General features: G+C 37.2%; 1 protein-coding gene across 2 annotated transcripts in view; it reads left to right on the top strand.

Annotated features, from left to right (window-relative positions):
• Positions 1–18,960, top strand: part of LOC133834981 (CUGBP Elav-like family member 2) — a 96,108-nt gene that overhangs the window by 42,117 nt on the left and 35,031 nt on the right. Inside the window, exons 1-4 of one of the 2 annotated variants that reach the window (XM_062264799.1) lie at positions 3,876–4,232; positions 4,435–4,910; positions 11,217–11,299; positions 15,072–15,120. In XM_062264799.1, the coding sequence (XP_062120783.1) occupies positions 4,150–4,232; positions 4,435–4,910; positions 11,217–11,299; positions 15,072–15,120 (691 nt within the window). In that variant the 5' untranslated portion in view covers positions 3,876–4,149. Of the gene's footprint in view, positions 1–3,875; positions 4,233–4,434; positions 4,911–11,216; positions 11,300–15,071; positions 15,121–18,960 lie in introns of those variants that run through there. The other variant, XM_062264798.1, reaches the window with a different exon arrangement.

Raw genomic sequence — 18,960 nt, 5'->3', positions numbered from 1 at the left:
TGAGTAATTTATAGGCAGGCGCTCAACTCGACGACGACGTCGGCATTAAAAGGTCCTTCAGATCAAAGTCGTCGCAGTCTAAGTTGGTTAGGGCAAAAAGTTTAAGCGGCTTACTTTGCTCTCGCTGAAGGGGTGAGTTGAGGGGTCAGTACAGCAGTCAAAAGAGGGAAGTGGGGTTATCAACTAAGGGGATCATTTATGACAATAGGTAAATTTCACAATTAATTGGGCGTATTATGTCTATGCGGAATTTTTATTTAAATGAGAACATTTTTTAAACTGCTTCAATTATTATTTGAAATTTATTTGATTTTCATTAATTTATAAGAAAAGGGAAATTTTTTAAAATTTGAATTAGAATTAAAATTAAATGTATTATTTTAAATGTATTACTTAACTATTTCTTTTTATCAAACATTTTTCTTAGACTGTTATGTTTTTTTTAAGTGGTTTAACAAAATTGTTAGTCAAAATAAGAATTTCAACTAAATATTGTATGGCGCATCAATATAAAAAATAATAAGAAAAAAAGTAGCACCATCATATTAAAGTAATATTCTCACAATTCGTCGCTTATCTTGTGTCCCTTATAATAATCTCATAACCCTAAGTAAAGCACAGCTCAGAGCACTGGCAAGCAATTTTGCTTGAGCACATATTGATTTGGAGCTACCTCAACTTGCTCCTCGCTTTGCTTTCTGTTCTCTTCGGTCTGCTCAACTCTCTTAGCTTCGGTGTGCGGCCACAAGTTGACTTACAAATTGACATTATGAAGCATGCGTAACCATAATAAAGTAAAGAGAAAACAAAGCAAAGCAAAACAACAAGAATGAAGTTCTGTTAGGCAACAACAACTACAATGCAACCGCAACTTGACTGCACTTCTTTTTGTTGTTGTTATTGTCGTTGAGTTTTTGCACTTGATTTGTGAAGCAGACGCTTCAAATTTACCTTCTGTTTTAGTTACCGTTTGCCCGCAGTTAGCAAAGCAAATACAACAGCAAAAACATTGCAAAAGCAAAGCAAAACAAACGCAAGCAGAAGTTAGGCAACTCAAAAACTGTACTGAAAAATGTACTCTAGTAGTTTGAGTAAAAATTGTGTTTGACTTTGCTACGAAGTTATAGAGGAAGGGCAAAAATAATGTACATAGCAAACTCATGTTTTTTGTTAAAACTACTATTTATAGTACGAATAATTTTATATTGCATTTGCTAATAATGTTAACTTTTATAATGTAATATATTGTTATATTTTTCAATTGGATTTTTGATTGTTGTTCTCTATACTGATTATCTTCCAATCTGATCCTTTTATCTACCACATATCCCTCCACATCTTGACCGTATTTTCAATTTTGCTTTTTGTTTCATGTTCAGCATTTCAAATATTCGACTACCCTACATACAAGCATATGTATGTATGTATTAGAATAGCATTGGTTGCTGTCAATACCCTTTCTACCTTTTTTTTGTAACTTTTGACTTGAGTTTGACTTTTTTGTGCTCTGTCAAAGTGACAGGCGATTTCTCTGCTGTCCGCTTTTGGAGCACAATTCGCAATTCCTTCTTCAACTCGGCAAACTTTTTTAATAGATTTCAAATTTCGCTCCTCCAAATGCCCCACAATGCTTTTCTCTAGAGTAATCAAGCAAATTAGAGAAAGACCCAAATCCAAATTGTGCGCCATCTTTAAGTTGGTCCCCGGGTAATTTGGGCGGCAAATTGTTGACAGCTTTTTGGGGGGCAATGTCGACAAATGAAGATAAATGTGTGTGTGCGTAGAACAAAAAGAAAACGAGAAAAGTGTAAAAAAAAATATGTACGTATATATAAACATATGTATAATGTAAAAAGTGAGGATTTTATCAAGTATTTTTGTTTACGAAAATTAAATAAATAACTAATACACCCACTTTTACTGACTTGCAATTACAGGGTATTAAGCTTGTAACTGTAACTGTGCTATTGAAACAAATGCGATATTCTTGTTAAGTCGATAGTCGAAGGAAACTTTTTTTTTTAAAATGTATTTTCGCATACTTTGTTGCTGCTTCTTCTTTTTCGCATGATGAAGATGAATTGCACTTTGAACTTTGATAGAAATGCACAACAAGCTTTCTCTTGCCTTCTTCGTCCTTCTCTCTCTTTAGATTTTGTTGTCCATGTTGTGCGCGCAAAGTTGCAAAGTTTTTAATAAAATTGTTGCGACTGCATGTGTTTTTTTTTTTTGTGGATCAAATGGCAAAAAGCATGTTGTTGCAATGTTGTCTATTGGGGGCATAAGGAAATGCAATAATTGTGTCAAAATGGCCGAGCGCTCTCTTAATGTGCGCCACAGTTTGAAAGTCATTGAGCTCCCATTCAAAATAACTGCCAAACTGCATAACACAATTACGCTGACAAAGTCAGAATGCTAAAAGAGCGGGTTAAATGAGCAGGAAGAGTGGTGGAAGAGAGGGCTGCAAAGTTTCAAAGTTTCGACGGTGTGCATAAAATGCCAAACAAAAGTAACAATTGCAATAACAACAAAGGAGAGAGACGCGATGAAGTCAAAGAAATTGCGACATAAAAGTGAAACTTGCAAGCAATTTAGAAGTTGGTGCGATTAAAATAGGGAGAGGAGGCGCGCACAAAGGCAAACGCGATAGTGAAGTAATTAAAATATTAGGTGTGTCGCAGTGATTTGAAACGCATAAAGAACAAAAAAAAAGGATGAGAGCACGTACGAAAGAAAGGGGAAGCTGCCGCATTTATGATGTTTAATTACATGTGTGCAACATGATATGATGTTATGTTTATGGTTCATTGACTTTGATTATGCTTATTTCAATAACAGTAGCTCTTCCACCCATAATAATAAGCTTTAAATACGCTTAAATTTCTACTGGGTTGAGTGAACTATCTTCTTCTTTGTTTACTTGACGATTTTCAGCTTGAGCAAACCTCAAATAGAATTAACCTGATGGCCATTTGCTAGTTCAAACATAAAAGAGGAGCGCTTGTGAAATTGGGTCAACTAAAGCAAAGTAGCGAAGACCTAGAGCCATGACTCGATACTCGGCCAAGGAAATGGATAACTGGGCGTGTTTGTGCATGTGGCTAATAGGAGGTATCGTTTAAGGTAGCAGTGGCAAATTTGAATTAGCTTGACGTAGAAAAATTGAAACCTTCCAAGTCATTTGCATATTTAAAGTAGAATGGTAAAAAGGAAAAATGAAAAACGGAACATCATCATTTGACAAATGATATTTTTAGGTAAAATTAAAGTTAGTAATGAAAGTGATAATTAAATGGAAGCTAACCGTAAAGGATGGATACAATTTAATATGCTGTTACAATATTTTGAAACGCACTTTATATGCTGCCAAACTTTATGTGCTTGCTTAAGAGAGCGCTGCTCTCTTACTCTTTACTTTGGCAAAGGCGAGCTTTAAAACAAAAATAACTGTTGCCTTTCGTCAGGCACTGCAACCGCAACTAAAGCTAGCAACGCAGCTTCTCTCTCTATCTGATGAACAGTTGTTGTTGCCTGTCACCAGGCGCAATCGCAGCTCGCAAAGCAATTGCTGCTTCTCAATCTGCTCTCATCCTCCCGTACAGAACAATTGTTGTTGCCTGTTGAACAGGCGAAATCATACAGCATTCGTCTCCTTCGCTATTGCTGTGCTGCTCCAACTAATTAACACTTCTTAACACTTAAGCTTTCGCTGATTTGCTCTAAAATGTACAGTTTAACGGCAGGCAATCGTTTTTGCCTCATTATGTGTACTTATGTTATCTCACTTACTCCTTTACATTGAACTGCAACTGCCTGATTTGCAAAATTGATCTTTGAATTTGGCTGCTGCGCAGTTCTCGTTCATTTGTTCTTCGACGTTTGCCGGGTGAAGAAACTGAAAAAAAGGCGCTGCGCGTGCGTGAAAATATCTATTTTGTGGGCCACATTTTTAATTAGTGCATTTTGTAGTCACCGTGTTGCAGTGTTACATGGAATCATTTTAGATTGAGAATTTGCTAGTTGTTTTTTTTAACAAGTTGACATTTAATTGTGCTGCGTGCGTCCGTTTTCTATAGTACACGATTCTATTTGTTGTAAAACGATTCGCCAGTGTTGTTGAAATAACAATTTATACAAAAAGAAATCAATATGTTTAGTAGCCGGGCTTCGTTTATGGGCAATCGCCGCATGATTTTTGATTTCTCTGAAAAGAGCAGCGACATTTACATGGAGTGAGTATTGTGTGCATCTGAACCTACACTGCAAAAACAGAGCAGGTAGTGACTCAAAAACTGCACAGCATATCGCAGTGTAGTGATTCTAAAACTGTACATGATAAATTTAAAAACTAACCTCTCCTAATTGCGTACTTTTAAACTTACCTTTACACACTCTCTTAACTGCGATCTCTTCTGCCTTTTTTTCTCTTTGCAGTGCATTTGGTATGAGCGATAAGAGCAGCAGCGCAACCAACAGCCTGCCAAATAGTCCAATACATAGCAACAACAACAATTCATCACTGCTCAACAACAACAACTCGAGCTTGGTGGGCAGCAATAATTCGTTGAGTGTCATTCCCTTTGGCAGTGCCAGCAATAATAACAACAACAACATGTCAAGCGGTTTACTGAGTAACAACAACAACAACAGCAGTAACAATAACAACAACAATCCATGCAGTGCCAATCGTAATGTTGTCAGTATGGATGATGATTCATGCTTTCGCCTCGACTCGGACACAACAGTTGTCACCTATGGCGAAAAGGAGCCCGATCCCGATAACATCAAGATGTTTGTGGGCCAAGTGCCCAAGAGCATGGACGAGGCGCAACTCCGTGAAATGTTCGAAGAGTACGGACCGGTGCATTCGATCAATGTACTGCGCGATAAGGCAACCGGCATTAGCAAGGGTAAGTCACTCTTAAGACTTATTGCACTCTCTTAACAATGCAAAACATGACATACTGCTTGTCGTTCGCTTTGCGCAGCTTTTGACTGTACATGTGTGTGTGCTTGCTTAGTTTGCATTTCAATTCATGTTATCCGCAAATTGCTTTTACTCGCATTTTTTATACTCTATGAATTCGCTAATTTTAAATATTTACTTACTTAAATAAATTTTATTTATTTACTATTAAATATTTTTTATTTTATAATTAAAATATTATTAACATATATTTTCTAATATGTACTTTCCTATATATTTTCCATTTAACAAATAAAAATACTATTTGTTTCACTTGTAATCTCTTTTATTACCTTTGCATTCGAGCTACTGTATTCAAATCAGATTAAATAATGCGTTTAAGAGAGCAGAAGAACAAAAGCTTAATTTCCAATGAGATATTGGCTAGTATGTTGTCTCGCTCTGTTGGCTTTTGCCTTTTGTGCTTTGAACGAAGCAATTTGAAAGCCTCTCAAATGCAGAAGCAGCTGCTTTGCTATATCTCTCCTCTTCATTTTTCTATTCATAACGGCATTTCCACTTAGTCTATTGCTATTTCAATATGACAATCATGAATGCCCATTGTCAAAATCATATCATTTTTTTTTTGTAGCTACAAATATTTATTTTTGTTTAGCGACTGTCCATTGTTATCCTTTTTTTTCGTTACACTGATTTAGCTCCATTTCCCTTTCCTACATCAACTACTGGCTGCTGTCTCTCTTAAGCACTGTGCCTCCCTTAAGCTCTCCCACTCTCTTTATCGCTTTGGGTTGTGCTGCAGTTGACAGGCGACGGCAGCGGCTTTGAAATGTGGGCGTGTGCATGGTCAGCATGTCATCAATGGGCGTGGCGCTCGTAAGAGTGTGTGTGTTGTGGGAATGTGTGTGCGTGTGTGTGACAAAGTAAAAGCGCAAACAGTTTTAGGAAGCACTTAAGTGGCGCGTTGTGTTGATGATTTATGACAGCGAGTCAGATATAAGGCGAATAAACGAGAGAGTGAGAGAGAGAGGGACATATGGTATGAGCTTTGGGCTAAGTGCCTATACAACACACATACGTGTGTCTGTGTGTCTGTTTATCACTTGAGCTTAAAAGCGCGCGCGGCATGCCAGAAACACAAATCGACACAAATTGCATTTGAAAGTTATTATTTATGCCTGTCAAATACGCAAAAGAAATATTATGAGAACAGTTCGAGGCAGAGCGAAAGAGAATGAAGAAAAGGGGCCGTGTGGGCGTGTCACTGACCTAAAAAAAACTAATGTAGAGTCGAATGGTTTTTTTTTGCACTTTCTTTTGTGGAACTTTTGTCGTGTGTCGTTTGCACTAAACGGAAGTTTTGTTGTTTTCTGTGTCCCTCTTTTTTTTTGTCATGTGCAGTTTTATTTTGGCTGCAACTTCCTGGCTACAACATTTCCATTTAGCCTGGCCAGTAACTCAGTTTGGCCCAGTTTTCCTTCTCTTGACTGCGACAAAAAGTTTGCCGCTCCCCTCCCACTTATGATGGAGATTTTGGATTTTGCTGTTGCAATTTTTATGGTAAAACGCTTAGCCAAAAGCCAATAGCACCAGAACTCTCCGCTTTTCTCCACTTGTGGGTGAACAACTATCGCTGTCCCGCTCGCACTCGCCCTCGCACTCGCTCTGGCAAATGGGAAATGGGAAATGACACTTTTAAGCGCGACGATGACCTCTGAACCAGAAAGTCGTAAATAACCCTACACAAAATTTCCTTTTCATTTCGACGCAAACTTCAAGAGTTCCTTCCCTCCCTTTTGCTTCTTTCTGTGGCGTTTTTTTTTTTGCTTTGTTTTATACATTTCTGGGCTAATGCCTTTTGGCTAAAAACTTGTTTTTCTTTCACACTAAATTTCGTTAGCGGCCAGTTACTTTTTCGAGTGGATTTTCAATGTTGTTTTGTGGGTGTTGTTATTGCGGTTCCACTGTGGCTGCTCCTTCTCCTTACCTCACCACCACTTCTACTTCGTCTCCACTGTGGCTAGCCGATAGCTCAGGAATATAGAGAGACAGTCAAGTCAGGGTAGAGAAAAGGTTAAGCTCTCTAGAGTCATAATTTATTAGCATTTGCGGCAAAGGGGTTTTTACCTGTAGTGTGGGAGAGGGGTAAGAGGAGTGCAAAGGCTTGCGGTTGTGTTTCAGATTGTTCAGGTGTAAAGCGCGTTGGGGGCGCTGTTTCAGCTGTGTTTTGGCCAAAAGCATTTAATTTGATGGGTTCGCTTGTTAAACTACAAAGAATTGCATTTTGAAGGGTATGACAGACTAAAGAAAAAATAAACTATATTTATTCAATTAGAGACTGGATTTATTAATTATTTATGGATTTACTTCATAATAAGTTTATTTTTTAATACTAGATTATTATATAGATATAATTTTTAAAAGATATAACTTCTTTTTATCTTTTATCTAAACCCTAGCATATCTCTTAGCACATTACATACATGTATTTTTAAAATTTTTGTTCATATTTGTGGGTTTTGCGTAAAATGTTATAAAATGTGTTTCGTGTTTTATAGTACCAAGTTTTTTGAGTGGCATTTTGATAAGGGTGCGTGCTAAATACGACAGCAAGTGACAAACTATTCACAAATTGCACTTTAGCTGGGAATATTTGTTTTACTAAATTAGTGGCTAATTTTTAAAGAATTTATATTCCACCTCCAAAATATATAACCAGAAAAACGTCTCAACTAAAGCATAGCATTTATTTTGCGCCACATTAAGAGCTTTTCTTGTCAGCTTTTACTAGTTTGTGATTTATGAGAAATGTATATAGAGAAAAAGTAAAGGAATGGTGGAATATAAAAACCGTAAAGTGGCTGACCAAAAATCACACAAAAACAAAACCAAAAACGAATAATATAACTGTGTGTGGGTTTTTTTTGTCAGGCAGGCAGCAGATTCTTTTTAGCGCCTCCCTGCGCCTTCTATAACATCTTCGTTTTTGTCGCTATCTTTGCGCGTTTGTCTTGAGAACTTTATTTTGCAAAAAAGCTTTCGCCTCGCTCTCATGCTGTCTCGCTCAGCAGCTGTCCGCTGTCACCAAAAGAAAAGAATAGAGAAGAGAAGTAGCTGAAAATGAAACGCACTCACTTATCTACCGGCTACATCAGCCTCCTCTCTCCTTCCCTTCGTCCTCTTCCGGACTGTGCGCCTGACATTTTTATTTAGCCGCTTGCAGAGCGTGAAAAATGCATAAAATTTCACTTAATTTCCAAAATCTTTTCAATTTCAAAGTCTTTTTTTTTTGGCATTTCTTGAATTTCGTTTTTTAGTTTTTTTCCGATTGTGGTCTTGACTTTTGGTGTCCACTGAACTATTGCTAAACGTTTGTCACTTTCACTGGCAGGAGAATAAAAGCGAATTCACCCTCTATATGGTGGCTATAAACTAAATTCGATTGGAATTGCAGTTGGAGTTGCTGCATTGCAGCTCTTGATCTGATTCTATTTCAGCATATCGTCATCTCGCTCACACGTCCTCTCTCTCTCTCTCTCTCTCTCTCTCTTTGTTTGCGGCTCCAGTCGTCCAGTAAATCTCTTTGCAAAAGTTTAATGACATTGATTTATTTTACTTCGATTAATTCGTTGCTTTCTCCCTCACACAACAGATTTCTTCTGGCACATCTTTTCTATACACACACACATACACACACACACACACACACACACACACACACACACACACAACATCCTCTGGCTGGACTTTGGCACGTCTCGGCCGCTCTCGATTTCATATCTTAGAATCCTTGCCACGCCCACAAAAGCCTTAGTCCGCCCATTGCTTTGGATTAAGTTTTTGTCCAAAAAACGTGACTGGATGTCGTTTTCAGCTTTTGCCACCGATTTTGTTGTTGTTGTTTTTGTTACTTTTATCCGCATTGTTCCCTCAAGCAAAAGCTCATGAACTCTCTCCCACAACTCTTCTCCTTTATTGCTCTCCCACTCTCTCGAACTTATCTGTGTGTTACTCCGTTTTGTTGCTTGTTTTGCTGCTTTGATTCTAACTGCAGTTGACATGCACATAATGGGAATTGAGAGATTTCTCTTCTGCTCTTGCTGCTGCTTTACCACCTCTCTCTCCTCTCCTCACCCTTCTCATGCTTCTTCTAGTCTTCGTCTTTTACTCTTGCTTATCGCGCGATTGGTTTTCGTCTTTGGTTTCCGTCTCTCACAGTTTGTTCTTTCACGTCCACACTCTTTCTCTTTCTCCCTCTCTAGCAGACGATATTTTATTGCATTTGAAATCGTTTCGATTTTCTTTCATTTGTTACATTTAACGCTAGTTTAATTTTAAGTGATATTTAATCTGCGATTGCAAAACGTAACGTTTGCTTTACCATCTCATCCCCTTCAATCCCTCTTTTTTGTCGTCTCCCTTTGCAACTGTGTGTCTTTGTCTATTCGTTTTTGATTTGTTTTCGTTTTCTGGGTTAAGTGAAATCTGATATATTTGCCAAAGAAGCGAATAAGTTGAAATAGTAATATCTTAGGTATACTTAGTTTTAACTTTTGCAGCAGCTTCTAATGAGCTTTTGTCTTAATAATTAAGCTTTCGTTTTAGTTGTCTGATTTAAAGCTTTCAACACTTTTGTGCTTAAACTAATTTAATTGTAAGTTTTTTTCTTTTATTTCAAAATATTCAATCAAAAGCTTGCAAAAAAATGCAATACCGAAATTTATACTAAAGGAAACACATTTGTCCTTTACATTTTATGAGTTTTTTTTTGTTATCTCTAACTTTGATCGTAAATGTGTTCACATCACGTTCAGTTAAAGCTTTAATGTTCCGTCTGTCAACTTGCTGCTTGCACTTCTTTGAAGTGCATTTGGTTTTAAAGTTTTAAGCTTTATGGGGAACACTGAAAAAAATCGCGTACCCCCTTCACAATCCGCCATAATTCCCACGCATCCGCTGCGGTGACATTGGTATTGGCATTTGCCTCTCTCTCTCTTTCCCTCTCTCTCTCTCTAAACCAGGAGCGGATATCAGAAAAGCCAAAACGAGAAATGAAAATATTTGCAAATATGTGAAAAATGCAGAAAAATGCCGTTTGGCAACGATGGCGACGACGACGATGACGACACCGTGGAGAGTATGCCACAAAAACAGCGACAGATTGAATTACCCAAGTGTTGAGAAGGAGCGAGGGAGGGTGTGTGTGTTGGGCTAGGGATGTCTGTGTGGCAGTCTGTGTGTAGGAGGGGGGAAGGAGCCATGCCACAACGCATCACGCTTCAGTGAACGAGAGCCGTCGATATGGCCGGTAATTGCATTATGCAACTATTGCCATATTAAGTTTTGTACTCACAGTTAGTGGTTGGGGGCCCAGAATCCAAAATTAAACCCACCTCCAGTTGCTGGTGGAGGGGAAAGGTGGAACAGCAGGGTTTTCGGATAAGAGTCCACGTTAAATGGAAAATACGCGAGAGTCCGGAAATGGTTTTCAACTCAATTTTATAGTCTTTTTTTCGTTTTTTTGTTTTGTTACAATTTTCGGCCACAGATTTTTAGAGTGGAAAAGAACAAAAAAATCGAAATGCGAATTTGAAATACTGCTTAAAAAAAATTGTGATATTTGGGGAAACTTTCTCTACAGCTATTACATTATTAAATTAAAAGTGAATTTCATTTTTACTGAAACCTTATTTTCTTTAGTTTAAAAAAATTTGGTTAAATTTGGATTTTCTTAACCCAAGTTTCAGTTCTGAAATTCTTAAATTCTAAAATAATTTACTTGATTTTATGAAGCATTTTTCTTTTATAATACAATGTTTTCTATTGTTTTATGTCGTCATTTTAAAGATTTGTTTATCATCTAGCCTAGACATTTTGTTGGCCTGTTTAAGTGTCGTTTCGGCTGCTTCAATATGCTTACCACCTGTCCCAAGCCATCATAAATTCCAACACCTAAAACACTTACGCCTCAAACCTTCTCACACACACACACATTCACTCAACAAAACGCGACACATTTACTCAATGTTAATAGAAGGGGAAAGACGCAGGTTTAGGCCATAATGCTTAATTTAGTGCTGCCATGTTGCCACATTTGCCACCGGCTTCCGCAACACGCCCCGTTGCGTTGCCATTTTTGCTTGCCTGCCTGCTAATAATAATAATTTTCATAATTTTCTTTTCTACCGTCGTCGTCGCGACGCTTGAAAATAAACTCCAATTTAACCCTTATGCTAATCTCAATTTTTCTCCACCTCTCACTCTCTCTCTCTTTCTTTCACTCTTTCAGGTTGCTGCTTTGTGACGTTTTATACGCGACGTGCGGCACTAAAAGCTCAGGACGCTCTGCATAATGTGAAAACGCTGAATGGGGTAAGTTTTTCCTGAACACACATTTTTCCAACATTTTCTGCATGCATTTCTCTTCTCTTGTCATAAAATTTCACATAATTTGTGACATTCATTGTCAACGATTAGTGACAGCAAAAATTGTGAATTAAGAGTATTTTTATTTTCAAGTGCTTTGAGCTTTTAATGGAAGTTACATGGATACCCTGTAGTTGTGCAGTTTGTGAGGGGGTATATTAAAGTATTTGACAAATATGAAATAGTAGTAGACAGTAAAGAAATCAGATAGTGAGTATCTCTTTGGTCGCTTAAACTCGACTCAACTGTTTTTGCTGATTGTGCGAATTCACAAAATGGCGAAAACCAGCTGCCGCATCAACTTATCATAAACGCAATCATGCAACACTGCAACAACAACAACAACAACAACAGCAGGAAATAGCTGGCTGGATTTCAGCATCATGGTGCTGCTGCTGCCTTCATTATGGCTAACTGACTGCGTGACTGACAGATTGACTGGCGCGTGGACTGACAGAGCCATGACACGGCACAAAAAATGCATACAAAAATGATCAAAACGAAGGGAGAAAGCGGCTGACTGAGTCTTTTACACAGCTATTCGACTGCCTAGATACCCTGTAATTGTAGTTAGCGCGATTAGAGATCAAGGCAAATCTATAGCATTCTTTTTCTGGCCTTAAACAACTTTACTCTTTTGCCTTGCAGAGGGTATGTTATTGCAGTATTTTTGTTATTTTCCAATATAGTTTTTTGCACACACACACACACACTCTAAAGGGGCCATTTTCACTCCCCATGCAACCCATAAAATGCAAGTAATTTCAAAGTTTAGCCTTCTGTCCTGCCAGCTTAAAAGTATGCAATGCAAAAAGGCTGCAAAAAAACGCGACATCGAAAAAAATATACAAAATGCCAAAAAAAGAAAGAAGAATGGAAAAATTGTTAGCACAAGACACGCGCCAAAAGTTTTTTCTGCCAAAGGCAACAAAACCACAGGCACAAAAATGTCAATTTGCGCTTTGGAGCTACAACCAAAGTTGTCAGCAATGCGAGAGGTCCCAGCAGCAGCAGCAGCAGCAATAACAGTAGATTGCAAGGGTGTAGAAGGGGGGACTGAGTGTAGCTGCCACACATGTAGATTGAAAGGGGGAGAGTGAGAGGGAGGGGGCAAAACATAAAGACAACATCAGCGAAAATCCAACGACTTTGCCAACGTTAAGGCACATTCAATGTCTCTTGCGTTTCTAAAGTTCTTCCTTTTTTTTGCTGGCTTTTCTATTACGCCATCAAATCAGCATGAATATTATTATTTGAAATGTCATGTGTCCCCCCTCCACCCCAACGGAAGTAGTTAAAAGGGTTGGAAGGAAAAGGAACGAGGAGAACTAAGCTTGTGGCATGCCACGTTATCAGCGCTCGGAATCTGACATAATTTGCATGTCCTGTGACAGTGCCAAAAGAATTGTGCAGCTGTGCAACAATATTTATTTTACAAAATTGCCACTGAAAGGCACAACAATTGGGCTCAAGAAATATGTGCAGCAGTGGTGCAGGGAGGGTGGCAAATTGGTAGAAGGGGTAGAAATTGTTGGCAAGTCAAGAAAGTTGGCCATTTTGTGACATGTGTGTGCGTGTTGCATTTGGCAATCGTTTGAAAAACTGTGAGCTCGATTGGCAATTGTAAATTATATTTACCTAAAGCAAGTTGGCAGCACCGTAGCGACAATTGGAATGGTTTTCAATTGGAAACAAATTGTAAATTACATATTGTTAAAAACAAGTTGGCAGCACCACAGCGACAAGTGGCATGCCTTTCATTGAGAAGCGAACTGTGGGAGGAATACTATGGTGAATTAATCGATCTAATATAATACATTTTGAGAAAAGTTTAAATTAAAATTATATTTTGATTAAACTGCAAATGAATATAGATTAATAACGTATTTTAAATGTGAAATGATGATTGATTAAAATGAGATTTGAGTAAAATAAAGACAGGCCACGTGGGAAGCATTTGCAAAACTGTGTCTTCGCTTCGGAATTGTAAATCATATTTACCTAAAGCAAGTTGGCAGCACCGCAGCGACAAGTGGCATGCCTTTTCATTGAAAAGCAAACTGTGGGCGGAATGGTGAATGAATCGATTTAATATAATAAAATTTTGAGAAAATCTTTAATACAATTTATATTATCAAAATTATTATAAATTATTAACGTATTTTAAATGTGAAATGATGCTTGTTTAAAGAAGATTTCAGTAGAATATAGACAGGCCACGTACGTGTTGCATTTGGGAAGCATTTGCAAAACTGTGCACTCGCTTCGCAATTGTAAATCATATATTGTGAAAGCTGGTTGGCAGCACTAAAGTAACAAGTGGCATGACTTTTAATAAACGTCAAATCAAATATATGTGGAAGATATTTCCATAGATGAGCCACTGACTCTTCGCCTTATTGTTAAGACGTAGATTTACTCACCACTCATAATTCAGTAGGATTGCTGCAGTTGAATTTATTAAAATAATTGTGTCATAAAAAGAGGCAGAAGCTGATAACATTTCAACCAATTAGCTGCAAAAGCTTGCGCTTGCCTCCTAATTGCCACTTCCTGCGTATAACACAACAAAAAAAAACTAAAAAAAAATGTAATGGCCAAAAGGAATGGGGTGTAAATAAAAGGGGGCGTGGTGCGAGAGCGCATAAAAATAAAAAGTCGAAAAGGACAAAAGCAGGTTGACTTGGACTGCAATTTGTAGCAAGTCGCCGTGTTGCGTGTATTATTTACGAGCCAAAACAGAGAGTGCGAAAGCAGCAGTAGCAGAAGAGGAGGTGGAAGAGGGGGAAGAGGGTTGCAAGGTGTAGAAAGGGTAATGCGGACAAGGACACCGCTACCATAGTGCTGCTGATGTTGGCTCATAGAAATAGCAGCAGCAACGCAGCCTGTCGTCGTTGCCAATAAATCATGGGCCATTAGCCGCGCGACTTGGCGACGGAAGTGGTTGGACAGGAGGAGGTGAAAGGGAGAGCGGGAGAGGACTCCACTTGGCCTCGGGACTGACCTCGTGCTGCGGCACGTTTTGCGGCAGCTTTAAGCTTGTTTTAATTAGAAGACGCTGCGCGAAAAATTACATTTAAAACGCTGCCGTTGCAACAGACGAGGGGAAGGCAAAGAAAAAAAAAGGGAAATGCGAACGCATATTTTAGGATTTTCACGCCCTTTTTACTGCCTTTGAAAAGAGTGGGGCGATGTTGTTGTTGTTGTTGTTGGACGCAGCGCGACCGCTGAATAAATGTGTTTGGCTTTAGTCGAGGATTTGGCGGCCAGTTAGAAACAGCTTGTCGTCGCTTCTCTCACTCTCTCTCTCTCTGTCGTTCTCTTTCTGTCTGCTGCATTCATTCATTATGCAGCTTAAGCGACAACAACAACAAAAAAAATGGTGGGGACTACGACGCTGCTGCATCAGCATATAAATGGACTCAACTGTATATATAGTATAGTATGTAGTATATATATGGTATAACTTGGACAATTTCGGCTCGTTGTTGCGGCGTTTGCATTGCGCCAAAAGCCTTGCAAATTAATCGCCAACTGCGGCGTCGTCGTCACAATTTATCAAATGTGATTAACACGGCAAATTAGGTAGCAGCCAAGAGAGGTATTTAGGGTATTTAGGCAGCAGAAGGAAAGCTTTACTCTATGATGGAAAACATATCAAATTTAACAGATGCAATTTAGTAATTCCATTATTTTCTTTTCTTTTCATCACTTTCAGATGTATCATCCAATTCAAATGAAACCCGCCGACAGCGAGAATCGCAATGGTAAGTGCTGAACTTGTTATTGTAATTCTTAAAACTTGACTGATGGACGCCGATCAATCAATGGCCAGTTTATTAAACCGTTTAAGAATGGTTTGCTCTGGTCAAAACTCTGTTAAAATGTTGACAAAGCCTAAAAGCAGCGAATATTTGCCTTTCGACAGCCAATAAAATTGTCCCTGCTACAATTGACTGTGACGATGTATACGATGGACAGAGGCCACGTTTTAAAACTGCATTTTTTTCGAATTTAAAATATGTTTTTTCGCGTCGTCAATACAGTTCTCCTCACACGCACTTTGAATACCCTATTTTTGCTATAGAATGGAACTTGATGTGGGTTAGAGTGGAGATGTTTTTCTTACTTATTTTTATTGAAAGCGCACTTTTAAGAAGAAATTCATCGAAATTAACTCAAATTTGCAATCATTAATATTCGGCTTGCTTAAAGGAGAAATTTCTTTTTGTACTACATCGAACTGCAATTGGCAATCATTTATTTAAAATATTTAATTTCAAGATGAATTTTGTAATAGAAATTTGGTAAATAAAAATTTACTATATATGCCATTTAAACTACAGTTTGCTGTCATTAATTTAAGATATTTTATTTAAAGGAGAATGCTCCTTTATCAAAATGTTTCAAAATCATTAATTTAAAATATTCTTCATATTTAAAGGAGGTATTTCTTATAAATCTTAACAAACTTTTCATTAATCAGTAATTTGAAATAATCAATTTAAAGCTCAATATAAAGGCATCGAAATTAACCGCATTCGGTTTAGAGATGTTTCCTTTAAGTGAGCATTTTTCACTTCATCAAAATGTTTCAAAATCAATAATGAAATATTCTTTACATTAAAAAAAGTTTTTACTTATAAAACTTATTTAACTAAAACTTATCTATCTAATTATAATTTTGAATTATTCATTATTAAGTATTCGTTTGAGAAATTTCATTTAAAATAGAATCCTCTTAAAGAATTTTCATGCCAAAGTTTCACGATTAACAATAGAAAATATTCAATGCTAAGTTGTAATCATAACTAATTAATAACAATTTTTATCGTTCATCAAAGTTGCATAAGAAGATTCGTGTGGTTGCTGTACAAAAGGGTATTAACTATTAAGAGTTGATGCAACGTTGTTGAATTATTTTTATATTTTATTCTCCCCGCTTTTTTTTGGTCATTGTCAGTTGTGTGTCGGTCACTTGGCAGTTAATTAAAAACCATCAATTATGTGTCGGCCAAGTGCAGCAGCAGCAGCAACAGCAACAGCAGCAACATCGCCCGCAGAAGGCAAAATTGTTTAACAGCGCCAACGAAAAAGTTTTACGAAAAATTTAATTTATGTTAATTTTTTGTTGGCAACTTACGTTTTGCTCCGCTCACCCCCTTTCTCTTTCTCTCTCTCTCTGCATTCCACTCTTTCCATAACCTATCCGCTTGTTGGTGGCCCACGCACGTGGCTTCTTCTTTTAATTATACCCATGAAATTAATCTGCTTAAGTGACCACAAAAATGTTGACTTTTTCCCACACTCATACACACACACACACTCTCGTGAGGCGAAAGCGTGAGCTATAGCAATTTTTTAATTGGCGAACTCTAGCGTCGCTTATTGTTAACAAGTTGCAGTAAAAGTGCAACCTCTCCAAAAAAAAGGAAATGCAAAAATAAAAGTTGCTGACATGCGGCTTCAGTCCCGCCCCAACTTTTTTGCTCTACGTGTAATTACGCTTGTTCAACATGGCGTATGCTTAATATATATCTTGTTTTTTTTTTTGGCTTCGTTCTAGAAACTTTTTTCGGTTGCTAATTAAAATGATGATGGGGTAATAATGGACAAAACTGATAGTGAAATCAGCTAGAAAAGCAGCCAAGTTAAAAATAATAAAAACAATGTGGCAACAACTAAGGAAAGGCAAAAAGATAAGCAGGAAAAAACACTGATTACATCACAACTATAATAGCTATCATTACTGCATTAGCATTTGATCTCAGTTGATGTTCGTTAGGTAAATTCTAAATAGAGAAAACATTTATTTGAGCATTATTAGCTGATCGACTTAACACATTTTACAACGATTATGATTAAGTCATTTGGTTTTTATGCACTTACTTGCCACAAGACCTCACAACTATAATTAGTTGAACTGAAAGCTGTGCAGGTTGTGTGTTAATGTTTCAATTTGTGTATTTCAATTTCAATTTTAGATAAGCTTAAAAGCGTAACGCCCGCAATGCGCCTAAAGCGATGCAATGCAAATGTAAATGCATTTGGACTAACTCCAACGTTTGCCGCATTATAGACACATTATACACACACAAACACACACACACACACACAGAGAGACAAACAAACAGATATCTATTTATATTTATCTACATAGAAAATGTATCTGTACAGTAACGAGTAAGTCGCATTTGCCGCAATCGCATTTCGATATTGCCACAAAGCCAAACGCTAGACAAATGCTCTTCTTGTTGTTTTAGGTTTTTTTTTTTTTTGCTTGTCTCAAAGTTTTTCGCTCTTTTTATTGTATTTTGTATTCGTGCTTTGGCACTTTAACCTCAAAAAATAACAAAGATAGTATACAAAAAGAAAAAAAGTATGAAAAAACAGAACCAGACTTTGCAATAAGCATAAAAAATAGGAAAAGTTTTACTTTTGGCCTGTGCACAGAATTTATGCCAAACAGCGGAAACGATATAATAGAAAAAGATGGCAGAAATATATATATAAAGTCTGTATTGAGTTTAGATATAAAAGGGAGAGAGGGGGGAAGACGAGGAGGGGAATGGATCTGTCGTGGGTTTATGCCTAGGAATTGAAAAAATAAAAAGACAGCGAGAGGCGAAGGCAACGGCGCAACGTCGTAACAACAAACGGAAGGTGGCAATTTAATAAAATGCTTGAGTGAGTCGCCGAGTTTTGTTTCCTGCTTTCTCTCCACTTTCTCCGCTCCGCTCCGCTTCCTCTCTTCTGTCGCACTGCAAAAGTATACTTTTTGGCAGGCAACCTTTGATTGGTTTTTGGTTTGTGCAAGTGTCGTTCTCGTCGGTTGTTCTTCTTCTTGTTGTTGTTGCACAGTTATTGTTGCTCTGTTTGGGTTGAAGGACTTTGCAGCGCGAAAGATAGTGCTCAAGAAGAGTACTTACAGTGCTCACTGTGAGTCATCACAACTGTGACTGGATTTGTGGGAACACAACTTTATAGTTAATGGAATAGCAGTGAAGCATTTGAATGCTGTATTTTTAAAAAACTGATAAAGAGATTCTTAGAAATATGGTAGAAAATTATACAAATTTAGAGTGCTTGATTCTTGGAGTAGTAATTTATACTTCTTAGTAGTTATTTTTTACAAATTTAGAGTGTGTTTAAATGGTTTTAAATAGCTTTTTATAAAGAGAATCTCAGAAATATGATAGAAATTTATTCAAATTTAAAGAGTACTTACATATATTCTTTATTTTATAAGATTAATATATATGTAATGAAAAGAAACTATTGTAGTTATGTTGATTATTAGATTTGATGATTAGATTCGATTTATTGGTTGCCACAGAAGTCTTGAATAGAGATATTTAATCTATTAATACATGTAGGGAATTATTACTATTTTTATTCCGCACGTTGCTTGATAAATATGTTTATAAACTTAATATAAAAGCCACAATATCGTTCTTAGCCATTCCTCATAGACTTTCACAATTGAAACACTGCGCTTAAACAATACTTGAATTACAATCTAAAGCTCTTATTCATTTTCTTTCCTTCGATAACAAACACGCCATTATAAATTTTCTTTTAGCCTTATAAACACACAACAAATGGCG

Source organism: Drosophila sulfurigaster, chromosome 2L, assembly GCF_023558435.1.
Source record: "Drosophila sulfurigaster albostrigata strain 15112-1811.04 chromosome 2L, ASM2355843v2, whole genome shotgun sequence".
Taxonomy (NCBI): Eukaryota; Metazoa; Arthropoda; class Insecta; order Diptera; family Drosophilidae; genus Drosophila; species Drosophila sulfurigaster.
This window is presented reverse-complemented; position numbering and strand designations above follow the sequence as displayed.